At 40.4% G+C, this 18,143-nt stretch overlaps 1 protein-coding gene across 4 annotated transcripts in view; it reads left to right on the top strand.

The window, feature by feature from the left end:
- The window catches only part of Ap2b1 (adaptor related protein complex 2 subunit beta 1), a 111,933-nt gene that overhangs the window by 34,775 nt on the left and 59,015 nt on the right, over positions 1 to 18,143 (top strand). For all 4 annotated transcript variants that reach the window (XM_048437816.3, XM_048437818.3, XM_048437814.3 and 1 more), the window contains exons 7-14: positions 987 to 1,208; positions 1,699 to 1,819; positions 1,937 to 2,032; positions 5,329 to 5,444; positions 7,906 to 8,071; positions 9,301 to 9,399; positions 13,501 to 13,760; positions 17,303 to 17,495. In XM_048437816.3, coding sequence (XP_048293773.1) covers positions 987 to 1,208; positions 1,699 to 1,819; positions 1,937 to 2,032; positions 5,329 to 5,444; positions 7,906 to 8,071; positions 9,301 to 9,399; positions 13,501 to 13,760; positions 17,303 to 17,495 — 1,273 coding nt within the window. The remainder of the gene's footprint in view (positions 1 to 986; positions 1,209 to 1,698; positions 1,820 to 1,936; positions 2,033 to 5,328; positions 5,445 to 7,905; positions 8,072 to 9,300; positions 9,400 to 13,500; positions 13,761 to 17,302; positions 17,496 to 18,143) is intronic.

Raw genomic sequence — 18,143 nt, 5'->3', positions numbered from 1 at the left:
ACTCACTATTTGTTTTGTTTGTTTATAGTTTGAGACAGACTCTCGATATGTAGCCCCGACTGGACTCAAACTTACCATATAGATCATGGCCTCTAACTCAGAGATTCATCTGCCATTGCTTCTCAAGAGCTGGAATTAAAGCTGTGCATACCACACTTGGCAGGATTTTATTTTTTTATTTTAATTTTTGGAATTATACTTTTTAAAAAGAGCAATTGAGAAGGTCTCTGTGAAAGGGACCTTCTTTTAAGCCTGGAGTCAGCCATGTGGTTATAAAAAGAAGAGAGTAAGCAGGTACTTAGCACACAGTCACTCGTGATGTTGCCCAAGAGGTAGCAAAATTAGGTTGATTTCAGAGAACACTGTAAGTGTGACTGTCAAGATTCTATGGGGCATCTAAGCATAGGTAGTAGGGGCTAGAAGAAGTTAGGAGAATATTGTAATAATATTCTAACATTAAAAACCAAACCCAAACAGAAAGAACGAAAGCCTCATCTGTTCCCGAGGTTTTTCTTACTAGCTTGAAAGCAAGAGGCTGTGTAGTTTCATCTGCCAACCCACTTTCTCTTAAGACACAGGTGATGATACCTCTCGCTGTGCATTTATTTTCAGGACGCTTGGTTTGATTTTCTATAGGTTGAGTAGAGATGAGCTGTGAGGCAGGGGGCCCTAGCATTATGTGTGGGAGACAGAGAACTAAAATCCAGAAGGTAACTGGTGTGGTGCAAGTGTCTGGGGGTTGCTAGTTCCCTTCCGGTTTGGATATCCCTGTTGCTGGCTTCTCAAGTCTTCTGACACCCCTGCTCTGCCTGTAGTCTGCTGGGCACGAAGCTTCTGCGGTGTTGGATCCCATTTTGACCTAAGCATGGAGCTTTGACTTTTCTAACTGAATCTTTGATTTCTTGATACTTGGGCCATGGAACTCTGAAGCATAACTTTATGGATGAATTGAGCAAAGGTGCTGTATTTTCCCTTTCTGCCCACAGCATCTGTGAGCGGGTGACTCCTCGACTCTCCCATGCCAACTCTGCGGTGGTGCTTTCAGCGGTGAAAGTCCTGATGAAGTTCCTGGAGCTCTTACCCAAGGACTCCGACTACTATAATATGCTGCTCAAGAAGTTAGCACCTCCGCTTGTCACTCTGCTGTCTGGGGAGCCAGAAGTGCAGTATGTCGCCCTGAGGAACATCAATCTAATTGTCCAGAAAAGGTGGGAAATAGTGGTTTGGTGATTTTAAAATGTTTATGATCTTGAATTAAGCTTAATATAAATGCCTATAGTCCGATGCTAATCTGTTTTGTTTGTTACTGTGTGGAAGTGAAAATGTTATAATGGTAGTACAACTTGTCCAGGAATACAACTCACAGTTACCAGTCTTTACAGTTACCGCTCACACCAAAAGGAATTGGTGGAGAATAGATGGGCTGGGAGTGTAGCTTTGTGGTAGAATGCTTGCCTAGAATGTGCTAGACTCCCAGCTTTACTGTGCGGAAGTAAAAATGTTATATAGTAGTGCAACTACTATATGGGGGTGGGGACACATGCCTTTACTCCCAGCACTTGGGAGTAAAGTATAAGAGACATATACAGGACATTTGTAAGGGGTTTTGTCTCCCTCAAGGGGGCAGGCAGAAGGACTGAGCCGGATATGTCAGTAAATAAGTTCCATCATCTTCCTTTCTTGTGTTGTGTATCACAGGCCTGAAATCTTGAAACAGGAAATCAAAGTGTTCTTTGTGAAGTACAATGATCCCATCTATGTTAAACTAGAGAAGTTGGACATCATGATTCGTCTTGCGTCCCAAGCTAACATTGCACAGGTCAGACCTTAAGCTGTCTCAAATTTATGCTGGCTTTGAACTTAAGATCTGACATCCAGAAGGCATGAAATTTCTGTTTGAGAATCTTTAAATGTTACCCACTTGGATATTTGACAGGTTCTGGCAGAGCTGAAGGAATATGCCACTGAGGTTGACGTGGACTTTGTTCGCAAAGCTGTGAGGGCCATTGGACGGTGTGCCATCAAAGTGGAGGTAAGGCTCCAGAGTCGAGATCACATGGTATGGGATTTTGAGTGTTTTTTTTTTAGAGTATGTGTGTTTTGAAGTTTATCAAAATAATAAAGCATATACTTAATGAAGTTTAATGTTTATGGGTGTTTTGTCTGCCTTGTGTGTGCTAAGAGGGTATTGGATCTCCTGGAACTAGAGTTACAAATGGTTAGTCATGAACCACAATCTAGGTGCTGGTACTCTAACCCAGGTTCTCTGGAAGAACAGCCATTTTTACTCTTAGTCCCTGAGCCTTCTCAGCCCCAGATTAAAGCCCATTAAGGGTTCCCCATCAAGCCCAGGCCTCCCTTCCTGGGACTTCTGAAAGCTCTTGGGAAGCAGCCCCAGGTCACCCCTCACCTGGGATGAGCTCGGCAACCTGTGCCGCTATAGGCCGCACCCTTGGGATAAACTCTCTCTTCCAAAAACAACGCCCTCACCGTGCCCGTCAGGTACTCCAGCCCGAGTGAAAATGAAAAGCCACTGTCCCTGGTTCTTTCCCTTCTCTACCTAGACACTTCCCCAAAAGTATTACTTTTAACTCTTTTATTTTAGATTTTCTTTTGCTACATCCATATCAATAGTTTTATTATTTACTGATTTGTTAGTTACAGATTTTTATCTTTTCAACACACCCCACTCCTCCCCCAAGCATTTTTTGGGGGGGCTTTTTGGTTTTACTTGTTGAGACAGAGTCTTACTGTGCAGCCCAGGCTAGCCCCAAAGTCACATTCCCTCTCCCTTAGTATCTCAAATGTATGATTTCATGCATGAGCCACCATGCCTGGCTTTAATTTGTGGTCTTTCTTTTTCCACACATTTTTTTTTTTTAGTAATATTATTCCTTAAAAAATGCTGGCGTGCCCCCCTCGAGCAGCCTGCCCAAGATTCCCGGGCAGCGGCTCACAGAGCAGCTGCAAACCAGGCAGAGATGGCTGCCAGAGTGGTGCAGATTCCCCGCGGTGAGCGGCAGAGCTGGCTGTGGGCGGGCAGGCAGGAGACAGAGACATGGACATGTAAACTGAGATTAAAATATTTATTCGGGGTTATGGAGGAAAAGGGGAGGGGACAGAGAAAGAAAGGGAGAGGGAGAATGAGAGGGAGAGAAAGAAAGACAGAAACAGAGAAAAGGGGAGAGAGAAAAGACAGAAAACACGAGTGCACACTCCGAGAGAGAGAGAGAGAGAGAGAGAGAGAGAGAGAGAGAGAGAGAAGAGAGGAGAGAGGAGAGAGAGGAGAGAGAGGGAGGGAGAAAGAGAGACCAAGATGGTGAAAGAGGTCAGAAGTCGGTGGGAGTGGGCGTGGCTTGCCCTTAAAGGGACCAGAGACCAAAAGGAATAACAGATAATATGTGCCCTTAGGTGTTGTATTTTGTTTTGATTTTAACTTATTTTGATATTACCTATTTATTTTTTACATTTAATGTTTATTGTTTGAGGGGGCAGCATGTGCCAGGGTATATATGTGGAGGTCAGAGGACCACTTGTAGGAATTGATTCTTTCCTTCCACCATAGGGTTCCTGGAGATCAAACTCAGGTCAGCAGCCTGGTGGCAAGTGCCCTTATCCGATGATCCATCTTGCTGGCCCTAATACCACAGATACTGATTGCTCATTAGACTTACAGACTTTCTCAGAGACTGGACTGTATCTTAATGGTTCTACTGATCTCATACTTCCATCTCCTTTAGATAACTAAATCTGGAGGCTTGGTGATATTCACAAGTTTCAGGTGGTGGTGTGTGCTTTTTAATCCTAACAGGAGGCACATAATTTAGTGACCTGTGATAGTACATTGTGATAAATGATAGACTTACCCTTGGATTTGGGGATTTTTCTCACAATCCTGTCCTCAAAAAAAATCTTTCACAGTACCAATAAATTTATCAGTTTGTATTTCATATTCAATTAGTAAAAGATTAATGAATTAAACTCTATTCTAGGATATTTTGAGCCATAGATAACTGAAAAGAAAATAAAAGCTATGGACCTTATATTTGTAAAATATTTCGTAAATCCATACAAAATTTGGTGATTTCTTTTAGGAGGTTTAAAAACACACTGTGCAGGAGGTCAGAGAAATGACTTGGGAGTTAAGAGTATTGGTTGATCAGTCATGAGATTCGGAGTTCACATCTTAGCAACCACATCAGGCAGCTGACAGACTCCTGTAACTGCAGCTTCCAGGGCTCCTCATGAGCACCAATATGTGTGTGTGCACACAAATGCAGTTTTATCCTCATCACAGTGGCTGCACTGTAAACACTAGCAGTCGGCTGCTCAGGCTATAGCCTGGGAGGGAATTCTGTCCGCCTAGACAATGGCTCTGTTGCTACCCTTTAAAGTAGCTTTAACTAAATTTCTATGGTTCTAATAAAACTCGAGATTCAAAGGCTAGGGTGAAAACCTGTAAGCTCAGAAATTCCTCAACACACACGCACACACACACAGAGAGAGAGAGAGAGAGAGAGAGAGAGAGAGAGAGAGAAGAGAGAAAGACCAGTGAAGAAACCTTTCTTTCTTTCTTCCTTCCTTTCTTCCTTTCTTTCTTTCTTTCTTTCTTTCTTTCTTTCTTTCTTTCTTTCTTTCTTTCTTTTTTTTATATTTATTTATTATGTATACAGTGTTCTGTCTGAATTGCCTGCAAGCCAGAAGAGTGCACCACATCTCATTACAGATGGTTGTGAGTCACCACGTGGTTGCCGGGAGTTGAACTCAGGACCTTTGGAAGAGCAGTCAATGCTCTTAACCTCTGAGCCATCTCTCCAGTCCCCAGAAATCTTTCTTAAAACATCAAAACATCCCATACATTCCCCATTCACCTAAGAATTCCAGTTAAGGACCTCTTAACTAAGAGTGTACTTAGGTGCACTCTTTAACTGCCTTTCTTTCCTCAGACCCTGGCTAATTTTTTCTTATTTCTGGTCTTCCAGTTATCTAGGTTAATGTTTACTCATAACTGAATTATCTGGGAGATAGAAGTATATCTCAGTGGTAGAGTGCTTTACTAACTTGAGTGAGGCTCTTAGGAGAACAAACAAAACCAAATCCAAAACATTTCTCAAGTTGTTTTTTAATGAATAAAAGCTGGTATATTTCTAGAATTTCTACTGTTGATATACAATAGATGATCTCACTCTAGTATAGTTTTAGCAAATTCAAGTGCCTATTTAATTTAGTGAATGTACTTGTATGTTTCCTTTTTTTACCCCTTTTTTGTGTTGAGATAGTGTTATTGGATAGATCATCTGACTTATGTTTTGAAATTTCTCTCTCTAGCAATCAGCAGAACGCTGTGTAAGCACATTGCTTGACCTAATCCAAACCAAAGTAAATTATGTGGTCCAAGAAGCAATTGTTGTCATCAGGGACATCTTCCGCAAATACCCCAACAAGTATGTCAAAATTCTTGTAACCTTCTTTCTCAAATCATTTGGGAAATGTTTAAGTAAGGCACTTTGAAACTGACTAGGTAAGAATTATTATTCTTAATATAACTGTTCATAATAGATACTTTATTAAAAGTCAGGATACATAGGTGTGCAGCTAACAGAGATTAAACCTCTCATTTAGAGATGGCGATGGGGTTTCACATTGGCCCTGTGTGCTGGGATTGCAGGCATGAGCCATTGTACCCATTTACTTTTATTATTTTTTGTAAAAATGAGTCTCTGTTTGAGTATATACTGTCTCTCGGCAGTTACCATTAAACAAGAGACCTATATATTCCCTGTTGTCTGGACACACTTTGTTTATGTTAAACAAGTGGTTGTATACTTTATCATCTTGAAAGGGTCTTAATATGGTACACGAATCATGTGGCCACGGTTTCACAAAAGCAGAACAGTAATGGCCACACTATTTACTTTGTATGGGACCTGTTACTTTGTGGGAAAATGCTCAATTTATTGCAATGAATTCCCCACCTCCGGTCTCTTCTGCCGTGTTGTAGCTACCTCCACACAGATACTCAGAACCTGCATTTTCACATCACAGAATTTTCAGATTGAGGATTCTTAGTTTATAAAACAAAAACAATAAAACAAATACTTATACTTTGATTCTGAAGATAGGCAGTTCAGAATTCATATGCATATGTGTGTGGTTTTTTGTTTTGTTTTGCTTGAGAAGTGTTATTTTTAGAAAGAGGACCACCATCTTTTACTGAACTTCCCAAAAAAAGGAGAGTAAGATTTCTAAACTGTTTTGTTATAGGTTGTTTAAAAAAAAAAAAGTGTATCTCAGTATGACCAATTGTGTAAATAAGGGGTTATGACAGTTAAATTTTAAGAAAAATCAAAAGCCTGATTTAATGAGTAGGAATGGGATAGATATTTGACCTAGTTATCTAGTTATCTAGATCAAATTACCACATTAATTTGTTCTATCTTGTCCTGTGTTTAAATTACATTAGCCAGCTGGTCCTGGTTGCATAGGTCTATAATGTCAGCTACTCAGGAGGCTAAGGTGAGAAAGAATAAAAAGAAATTATTGGGGCTGGAGTGATGGCTTAGTGGTTAAGAGCACTGACTGCTCTTCCAGAGTCCCTGAGTTCAATTCCCAGCAACCACATGGTGGCTCACAGCCATCTATAATGTAGACCTGGTGTCCCCTTCTGGCATGCGGGCACACATGGAAGGAATGATGTACACATAATAAATAAATAAATGTTTAAAAAAAAGAAATTTTTTAATTTCTTAATAGAAGTAGGTCTTTAGAATATGTGCATTTGAACATAAAGATTTCTTTCACAAAAAGCAGATGGGGGTTTGGGAGCGTGCTCAGATGAAGCACTTACTGCATAAGCATGCAGACCAGAGTTCTGATCCCTGTCACCCATATAAAAGTCAGGCTTACCTGCTGGCCCACTTGTAAACCTAGTGCCAGGAAACAGGATATCTGGACAAGCTGGCTGACGAGACTGGCTGTATCAGTGAGCTCTGGTTTCAGAAAGAAACCTTGCCTCCATTAAAGTAGAACACACTGTCAAGGAAAATACTTCATGTTAACATCTGGCTTCTTTGCGCATGCACGTACACAGACACACACACACACCACAGAAATAGAATGACAAGTGCAATAGGAGACAGGGTTATGGTTTTCTGTTGTTTTCGAACTCCATCTTCCTAAAAAGAAAGTGAGATTTCTAATGTTTTCTACCATGAAGGCAAAAATGCATACTAGAGAAGCTCTCTATTGTACTTAAAGAAAGATTGGTTTTAGACATAAGATAGTAGAATTTTCTTATATCACAGATTAATTTTTTTTCCTTGTGAAAGTCTGTCTCATGAACTCTTGTAAAAGTTTAAATCTTAGTTATTGAAATGTAATTGAGCTGGGCGTGGTGGTTTACACCTTTAGTACCAGTACTCAGGAGGCAGAGACAGGTGGATTTCTGTGAGTTCAAGGCCAGTCTGATCTACATAGTGAATTACAGGATGTTCAGGGCTATACAGAGACCCTGCCTAAATAAATAAATAAATAAATAGGAAAGAAAAAAGAAATATAATTGAAGAATGGTGGCTCACAGTCATCTGTAGCTCCACTCCTAAGGGATCCTGTTTCTTCTTCTGACCCCTATGGGTACCAAGGCTGTGGGTGGTACACACATACATACAAGTTAAGCATTCATCTACACAAAATAATAATAAAGTAAATCTAAGAGGTATTTTTAAAGCAAATGTGAAGAAAAGTGTAAGCCATAAATTTCTGACTTAGTGCGTTATGCTCACTAAACACCTTTGTAGTTTGGTGATTTGGCTTGGAGTCTCTGGTGATGGTTTTGACTCTAGCTTCCACTGTTAAATTCAGTTCTTAGTTTTGTCCTTGGTAACGGTAGTCCATTTGTTGTAACAGGTATGAAAGTATCATTGCCACTCTCTGTGAGAACTTGGACTCCCTGGATGAGCCCGATGCTCGAGCAGCTATGATTTGGATTGTAGGAGAATATGCTGAAAGAATTGATAATGCTGATGAATTACTAGAGAGCTTCCTGGAGGGTTTTCATGATGAAAGTACCCAGGTAAGTTCTCTTCTATCCTGTGTCTGCATCTCTTCAAAAAGATAACTGAGAATATTAAACATTGAGTCGTTTCTTGTATTCATTTGTATGTCATGGTTTCTCTTTCTCAGAGGGGATGACCCTTTTGATCAGTCCTGGTTTATAGTGTGACAGCTTCAGAGCTTAGATCAGTGGTTCATAGACGCTAATGCACATTGGAACATTTGGGGGCTCTTTGAAACCCAGGTTGCTGGTCCTCCACCCCCAGAGAGTAAGAAGCACCTATGTAGTCTCATCTCTTACCTGCTGCGAGTGATGCTCCGGAAGTGAGCTTCCCTGTGGTGGTTGAGGGCAGTAACCAGATTTTTATTTTCTGCCACCTACTGATGATTACATATTGTCCTTAGCATTTGCTGTTGCTCATTACAGAACGTCATGGTGAGACTTGAAAAGATTCTCTGCAGATGATTAGATTTTTCCCTATCTGTCCCTTCCTCCTATAAAATTAGAGTCAGAGACCTAGAAAAGCAGCCAGACTATTAAGCCTTTTCTCTCCGGCATTTGTGCTCATAGCAAATAGAAGTTTGTGTATGTAATCCAATATAGTAATTTTAATAGGCATAATATTAATAGTAGATCAGCAGGCTCCCTCTAATTGGCTCTAATCTGACATAATTCTGTTTTGGCTCTTATCCCAGTATGGCAAGTGGTTTCATAAGTCCTTCAAACTTGTAAGCTTTGGCCAAAGTAAATAATACACAATTTAATCAAGAGCCAGTTTTATTATTTTATGTGTGTACTTTAAAAAATACAATTGAGGCCTGGCTCAGAGGGTAAAGGTGGCTTTTGCCAAGCCTCCTGGCAACCTGAGTTTGGTCCCTGGAACATGTGTAAAGGTGAAAGGAGAGAACTGATTACGGCATTGTCCTTGTCCTCCCCATGTGCAGTGACCCATGTCCTCACACACATTATGCGCACACATCATGTACACACAATAATAATACTTTTTTATTAAAAAGAAAGAAAATAGTTGAAAATCTGGCCCAGAAACAAATCATTTTTGATACAAAAATGGAACTGGAAATAAGAGGCTAGTGAATGTTCAGGTGACTCTTATTTCAGAGATCCCCTTTGGCTGCTCTTCATTCCATTGGCTGAGCTTCCTCTTTCATCTCTTAACAAAATCAGTAATTCATAGTTGAGGAAATGAGATGCTGCCTCTCATTTACTTTGTTGATTTTGTTTTTTAGGTGCAGCTCACGCTGCTTACCGCCATAGTGAAGCTGTTTCTCAAAAAGCCATCAGAAACACAGGAACTGGTCCAGCAGGTCTTGAGCTTGGCCACACAGGTGAGAGATCTGAGAGCATCTGAAGGGTTGATTTGTGCTACTTCCCGTGGTAAGAATCAACACTTCTTGTCTTGTTCAAGGCTGTGTGTTCTGTGTGAGCTCCACAGTGAAGGGCGACTTGGGGAGGAAAGGCTTTCTTTAGCTAACACATCATCCGCTGGGGGAAGCCAAGGCAGGAACTCAAACCTGGTAGGAACCTGGAAGCAGGAGCTGTTGTGTGGTCCATGGAGGGGTGCTGCCTACAGGCTTGCTTGCTCCTATGGCAGCTCAGTCTGCCTCCTTATAGAACCCAGGACCACTGATTCAGGATTGGCCTCTTCCACAATGGGCTGGGCCCTTCCCTATCAATCACTAAGAAAATGTCTTAGTGCTTACCTATAGTCTTATCTTATGGGGGCATTTCTCTTGTTCTTTCTTCTTTTTTTCTTTTTCTTTTTTATTCCTTTTTTTTTCGTCTTTTGAGACAGAGTTTGTTTGTTTAGTCTTGGCTGGAACATACTGGCCTTGAACTCACAGAGATCTGCCTGCCTCTACCTGAGAAGTGCTGGTATTAAAGGCATGCGCCATAACTGCCCTGCACAATTGTTTCCCTCTCAGATGACTCTAGCTTGTAATAAGCTGAAATAAAACTAGCCAGGAAACTTCCCAGGGCAGGTTTTAATTCTGAAAATATTAAAGTTATGCCTCTTAACAGATTCTGCTACATTATATCCAACTAATGTACCATTTAGTCCAGCTAACTGGGGCTAGAGAAACTGAAAGTTCAGCACTTCCAGAGTGGTTGTTGTTCTCACAGAGAACCTGGGTTTGATCCACATGGTAGTTTACAACCAACTGTAACTCCAGCTCCATGGGATCCCACACCTCTTCCTATCTATGCAGTTCCCTGCATGCATGTGCACATACATACATTCAGACATGCACATATACACATAAAATAAATTTTAAAATAAAACAATTAGATTGACTTCAGTTTTCATGATAATTTTGAAAAGTTGGTTTAGATTATATATATATTATTGATTTTTAAAAACCCTCCATATGTGAAAATAACAGAGTCTGCTATCTTCTAGGTGACTCCTTCAGTTTTCATATGAAATGCTGTGTGTTTTATCTACCTTTCAGAGAGGCGCCTTTCCCTCAGAGATAATGTTAAGGTGCTTACGCCGTTTGATACTTGAATTATATGCTTTTCCTGGTGGTGCACTTGGGAAACGGAGGCAGGTGGATCTCTGTGAGTTCCAGGACAGCCAAGGCTGTTACACAGAGAAACCCTATCTCAAACAACAACAACAGCAAACAAACAGAAATACTCTGACAAGCGACATAAGGAAGAAAGGGTTTATTGTGACTCACAGTTCCCATTACAGTCCAATAAGACTGGAAGTCGTAGGAACAGGAACACGGGGGAGCTGGTCACATTGTATCTACAGTCGGGAACAAAGAACCGTGCATGCATGTGTGCTGCTCAGTTCCCTTTCTCTATATCACCAGGATCCCTCTACTTAAAATTAAAATGGTTCTGTGTATATCAATTATCATAATGAAGATACTACACTCCCCTCCCCAGCATACCCAGAGGTCCATCTCCTAGATAATTATGTATTCTGTCAAGTTAACAGTTAACCCTGACCATCACATAAGATGTTTCTGGTCAGAAGAAAAGAAGTTCAAGTGGATTCTAATTTGGGAATGTGGCCATTGGCCTTAGAGGTCAAGTCATAGCCAGACCTGATGGCACAGACTGTTATCCTAGCTACTGGGGAGGCTGAGTCAGGAAGATAACAAAAAGTTCAAGGTCTTCCTGGGAAACTTAATGAGACTCTGTCTCAAATTTTAAAAAGTTGCTAAAATGTTGGGGATATAGCCCAGTCATAGCACTTGCCTAGCGTGCACAGGGCCCTATGTTCAAATTTTAACAGTGGAAAAGAATATCAGGTCACTTTCTCAAATCCATAGAAATCAAAATAATTTCTTTTTTATAGTGTAACTAATACGATGATCACCAGTCCATCAGACTTAGTAATGTCTTTCATTGAATATGCAAACAGGCTGGCTTTAGCACAATTGTCAATTAAGATGTATATCTACACATAGAATTCGATTCAAATATTAACTTTTTTTGTCTTTTTCATCTGTTTCTAATTGGTATATTATCAAAATTTCAGTTCCTTCTATGTTACTTTGCCTAGTTCTGAGCTGTCATTTTCCTGTTACTAATTTTACATCTTAAAGATTCATTTGTAAGTGCTCTTGAAAATATTTTTAATTTTTATTTTAATTTTTATTATGTGTATGACTATGTGTGAAAGTAGCTTATGGAGCAGTGTGTATAATATGAAACTGGTTTCTATGCCAAAAGCTTATGTGATCTGTTGAGACAGACACATCTAGCTTGCTAGTAGTACTAGTTATTGGAGGTGGAGAGTTGAGAGTGGGAAGGGATTAGATAATTGTGAGAGATTTCTTTTTTATTTTATACCCTTGTAAATCTTGGTGTAGCATGATTATAGTTTGTTTTTGCTTTTCTTTCCAAGACAAGGTCTCACTACAAAGACCAGGCTGGCCTTCAACTCAGAGAAATTGCCTTCTCTGCCTCCCAGGCACTGGGATTAAAGGCGTGCACCACCACGCTCAACAGAGTATAATTATTTTTAAACCATAAACATGCATAAAATTATTTTGAAATCACAACAAAAAGAGTGCTAGATTCATGTTGTGTTTTTTGAAAGCACATACATTTGTATGTTCTTTAATGATTTGTTGTTGGATCGTGTGGGGTTTTTTGTTGTTGTTTTTGTTTGTTTTAGTTAATAGTACCTTTATGAGCATTGTATATAGTCTCTTTTTACTACTATGACTTAGCCAGCGTCTCTTTGAGATGCATGTAGATATTTGAATCAAGAAGAAAATTATGGGGCTGGAGAGTTGGCTCCACAGTTAAGAGCACTTGCTACTCTTGCAAAGGAACTCAGTACAATTCCCAGCATCCATATGGTGCCTCACAATGTCCGTAACTCCAGTTCCAGGGGATCCACAGGCTTTGCACACATGTGTCCATATAGACAAGTAGACATATAAGTAAAAATTTAAGAATATATAAGAAAAATAGATGTAAGGTAGAATATATGTTAGAATTATTGCTACTAATATTTATGGCCATTTTATTAAAAAATTTAGAGATGGGGGATTACTGTGTACCTAACTGACCCAGTTCTCAGTTTATACCCCAGGCTGCCCTCAAATTCATGCACTGACTGAGTACTGGAATTACAGGTGCATGCCTCCACATGTGACTTATGTAACAGTTTTGTTTTTGTTTAAGCTGACACATGAGAGCTAGAGAGATGACTCAATAGTTAAGAGTACTTACTGCTCTTGCAAAGGACCTGCCTTCATTTCCCAGGACCAACACTTCTGTACAATTACAGCCATCTGTAATTCTAGTTCCAGGGACTCTGACGTCCTCCTCTGTCCTCTGTGGGTATTGCATGCGCATGGTGATACTATATGTAGGCAGAACACTGGTACAAGTAAAATAAAAAGTCTTTTTTTTAAAAGACTGACACATTTTTATTTATGTGTGTGTGAGAGAGAGAGACAGAGAGAGAGACAGAGAGACAGAGAGAGAGTAGAAAGAGCACGTCACACTCCGCTTGTAGAAATCGGTTGACAACTTGTGTGGAGTCAGTTCTCTTTCCTCCTGCCATATAGGTCCCAGAGGTTTAACTCAGGTCACAAGGCCTGCTTGTGCCTTAACCCTCTGAGCTATTGTGATATACAGAGACCTTAATAGAATAATTAAAATAGTATTCTTATTTACCAAGGCCATTTAACATTGCTGGATTAAAATGGCTTTTTTTCTTCTCAGCTTCCCTTTGAATTTGAATCTGAATATTAACCCAATCTCAGTGTATGTGTAAGTTCCTTGAAACATTAGACATGTAGAATTATAACTATATTATTAGATCCCAGTAAAATATCATTTTTATAGCTAATCTGTGCAAGTCAGTACAGCAGTGCCTTGACAGTAAGCCTGGCACTTTAATGTCTCTGTGGAGACAGATCCATCTGAGTTTCCTTGTCTTTGCTTTGCTTTAGGATTCTGATAATCCTGACCTTCGAGATCGGGGTTATATTTATTGGCGCCTTCTTTCAACTGACCCTGTGACAGCCAAAGAAGTAGTGCTGTCTGAGAAGCCGCTGATCTCTGAGGAGACAGACCTCATAGAGCCTACCCTCCTGGATGAGCTCATCTGCCACATTGGTTCTTTGGCCTCCGTGTACCACAAGCCTCCAAATGCTTTTGTGGAAGGGAGTCATGGGATTCATCGCAAGCACTTGCCAATTCATCACGGGAGGTAAGCAGGTGAAGTTATTCTGTGAGTACTAAGTTGCTGGTTAGGCGTCTTATCTTCTGCTCTGTGCCTGATCTTGCACAAAAGGATCTTGCTGTGCCTTCTGCAATCTTGCTGCCTTAAAGGACTTCTTTCTCTCAGTTCCAGCATAGGAGTACAATAAAACTATAGGAAATTATGCTCATACCTTCTGTTTTGATAAGGTTTGAAAGTTGCTTAAGTCTAGTAATTTATTAAATACCGGGCCTGAGGAGCTTGCTCAGTTGACAGAGGGAGTCTGATCCCCAGAATCTATGTGGAAAAACTAGGCATGGTAGTGAGTGCTTGTAGTTGAGCACCGGGGAGGTGAGACAGAAAAGTTCTGGGGTGCACTGGCTAGCCAAACTAATCAAGCTTCCAGGGTTTCTTGACATGGAACACATGCCACATGCACTTAAACACAGACAGATGCACGTAAATGGAAAGAAAAATAAACTAGGCACCTGAGGAGCAGCACCTCAGCTTTCCTCTGTGCTCTGTGGGTTGGCACATGCTCACATACACAGAAAACCTTAGTAGAGACCATTTCTCTTGTATAAATGACTTATGTTAAAACTACTAATGAAATACTTTTACAGAATTAAAATGTATTACATTTTAGATTCTATATATAGATATAGCTTTCAGTTACATATGCCTGGTTTATTTTGTTTCACCAAATTAGTTTAATGAGATCAGTAAGGAAAGTGTGTTAGGAGCAGATCACAGGTAGCATGCAGCTTTTACTTCCTAACTCTTCAATTTTAAAATCAGAGAAGAGGAACACTAATAAACTCCTTTTGCTTTTGTTTAGAGGGGTGGGTTTTTTGTTTTTTGAAACAGGGTTTCTCTGTGTAGCCCTGGCTGACCTGGAACTCACAAGATCCACCTACCTCTGCCTCTTGAATGCTAGGATTAAAGGTGTATACCACCATTGCCCAGCCTGCTTCTGTTTTTTAAGGCAGGGTTTATGTACCCAAGGCTGGCCAAAACTCATTGTTCAGCCTAGAAGCTTAGATTTTCCTGCTGCAGTTTGCCATGAAGTTGGAACTGCAGGCCTAGGCAACCAAGTCTGGCTTTATACATGGGTCCTTATCAAAGACCCTTAGCCATTTGTACTTTATTTTTGTCTTTCAAGACTGACACACAAAAAAATATACTTTGGTATAAGTGGAGATAATGGCTGGGGAATATACTTCTATGGTAGAATGCTTGTCTAGCACCTCTGAGGCCGCTAAGTTCAATTCCCAGCATGCCAGCTCATCCAAAGAAACAAAAGGGGTTGTAGATTTATGTGATTAATTGCTGCAAATGGCATGTGAGAAAGGTCCATCTGTAGTAGGAGGCTGCTTGTTCGTTTCCCGGCCACCCAGACTCCCAAAATAATCATACAGAAACAATATTATTTGCAGTACTGTTTTGCCAATAGCTTAAGCGTATTTCTGGCTAACTCATATCCTAAACCAACTTATCTCTGTTAATCTGTGTATCGTCATGTGGCTGTGGCTTACTGGGTAATTAAGTTCCATCCCGTATCTGCCTCTGACAGGGGCTACATGGCTTCTCCCTCCTCTTGCCTCATTTCTCCCAGCATTCAGTTTAGTTTTCCCTGCCTAGCTAAGTTCTGCCCTGCTATAGGTTCAAAGCAGTCCTTTATTAACCAGTAGTATTCACAGCATACAGAGGGAATCCCATATCATCCATCCCTAACTCTTCTGCAGCAAAAGTTGATATATTTGTGACATGAAATACAGCAACACTTGAAGGCTTTAGCCTGCTGCCTCTTGTAGTGGTTTAAAAGGTGAGGTCTTTCAGAATCACTCAGAAAAGAGTGAAGTACTGTCTTCCCAAATGTGTACTGTGCCCAGTATTTGCCAACTGCCCTAGAAAGGTGATGTGGTAAATAGTTGTCTTATTTGAGACAAATTTACCTTTGAGATTATATATTATGCGATTACTTTACATGACTTTATAATGGGGAACACTGGATATTAATTTTCTTGGATGTAATTTCATTAGCCTTTGTGTTCATGTGTTTCTTAAAAGTTCTGAGATCATCTCCTGTGACTTCTGCCTTTGTCCCTTCGTGACATGGCTTTATTGATACTTTTCATGTTAAGTTTTCTTTCTTAGATTGTCTTTTTCTTCAATCTCTGCAGTTCCATGTTGTTAGTTTTCATGTGACAACGTCTGGTAGAAAAACCTTAGGGAAGGGGATAGAAGGGCTCCCATGCTTAAGGAACTGTAGTAGGGAAGATATGGCACCAGGAGAGCTCCACTCAAGGCAGTAGGAGTGTGAAGCAGCTGCTGAGTCACTCGGCAGCAGAAGCAGAGAACAGGCTAGTACCAGAAAGAAACTATAACTTTTGGAAGCTGAATCCTAATGGTTCAGCAGCCATGGAAACAAATGTCAGCATGTTTGTAGAGATTGTCCAGACTGGGTTAATTCAGTTGGGAAGGCCAACCCTGAGAGACAGGAGCTGGGGCCCAGGCTAAATAAAGAGGAGAAGGTAAGCTGAGCACCAATATTCATTGCTCTGTGTTTCCTGATTGGGCAGAGTGTGAGCATCTGCCTCCTGCTCTAGCCACCATGCCTTCCCTACCATGATGAACCACACACTTGAACTATGAGCCAAAACTCTTTCTTAGGTTGTTTTTATCACATACTTTGTCACAGCACTGAGACAAGTGGCTAGCACGTTTATCTTACTACTGTGTCAAAATATGTTGACAGAAACAAGAGTGGGATTTATTTTGACCATGGTCATAGCAGAGAAGGTATGGGCACAGGAACACCCCTATTCATGGCAGTAGGAGTGTAAGGCAGCACTTTGTTCTCATAGAAGCGAACAGGATGCCAGGTATGCCTTTGAAAGCTTATCTCTATTGATCTACTTCTGCCAGCCAGGCCCTATCCCCAAATGCCCCACAGCTTTGAGATGTGTATATAAATTTCTTTCCAAGTTTATTGTCTATGTCTGGCTGCCAGTCACTTGTCTTTAGTTGACTGCTGAACATCTGTAGTTATTTTTCTTTACACAACAGAATTAAGCATCTTGAAGTTATGGTTATAGCACGGTTGTAGAATTTGTTCTTAGCATAAGAACACCAGAACAAAAACCTGAGTATCTTTTTTTTTAAAAATCATGCTTCTGGATCCCCTATTGGCAGCATCGCTCATCTTCTCCTTAATGTTTGTTTACTGCCATTCTCCTTACTCCACCATGTTCAAATCTTGTCCAAAGCTACTTAAGTTTTTTGTTAACATGTATTTATTTGTTATGTATGTGTGTGCACATCTCATGAAGGACAACCTGTGGGAGTCAGTTCTCTTCTTCCACTGTGTGGATTCTTGAAATTGAACTTGATGGCAAGAACCTTTACCTCCTGAGCCATCTCAGCCCTGTTTAATTCTTTAATTGCATATTTCGTGTTTTGTGATTATACCTGTGACGTTTGCTTGTTGCTTTTTTTTGTATCATGGGTGAAGATGGTTTTTCTCATCTCTCCTCTGTGTTTGATTACAGCACTGATGCAGGGGATAGCCCTGTTGGCACCACCACTGCAACCAACCTGGAACAGCCTCAGGTTATCCCCTCTCAAGGTGACCTTCTGGGGGATCTTTTAAATCTTGACCTGGGTCCCCCAGTGAACGTGCCACAAGTGTCCTCCATGCAGATGGGAGCTGTGGACCTTTTAGGAGGAGGACTGGATAGCCTGGTAAGCAGTTCCTTTTCTCTGCTTATTTTTAGTTCTTGGTGAACTAGAGAACTTTATTCAGCTTTCCTTGATAAGCAGAAATGTCCTTTGTAAAGGACAGAATTATCTATCTTTAGAGAGTTCGTTACCCTTCTGTTCATTATTGGAATGGAATATATCTGCATGTGTATAGATTTATTATGTTGACCTGCTGATAAATAGAATTTCTGGTATTTAGCCAACCCGTTATTTGGCTATCTTATTAATGTCCTTACCAGAGTTCATTATTTTTCTTGCTTCTTAACTTCTTACAAGTTTTGCTTTGGTCCTGAGTATCATTAAAGTAACTTCACAGTGGTCACCATCTTTCAGGCCTTTAAACCTCTGCCTTGTTGGGTGTAGTGGTACATACCTATAATCCCATCACTTGGGAGGAGAGGCAGGAGGATCAGGAGTTGAAGGCCAGCCTTGGTTACAAAGTGAGTTCAAGGCAAGCCTGAGTTATAGGAGACCCTGCTTCAGCATGCACACACTCTAAAAAAATTTTTTAAATATATTCTTTTAAATATTTATTGGTATGTGCATTTTCCAACTCTGAAATGTTTTAAGGCAGTTATGTGAGCATTTTTGTCTAAACTGTACATTTATTACAGTTGGAAAAGACTGCTT

The sequence above is a fragment of the Myodes glareolus genome, chromosome 9 (genome assembly GCF_982192425.1).
Source record: "Myodes glareolus chromosome 9, mMyoGla1.1, whole genome shotgun sequence".
Taxonomy (NCBI): Eukaryota; Metazoa; Chordata; class Mammalia; order Rodentia; family Cricetidae; genus Myodes; species Myodes glareolus.
The sequence above is the reverse complement of the archived record's forward strand: the minus strand, read 5'-3'. Positions and strand labels throughout refer to the sequence as shown.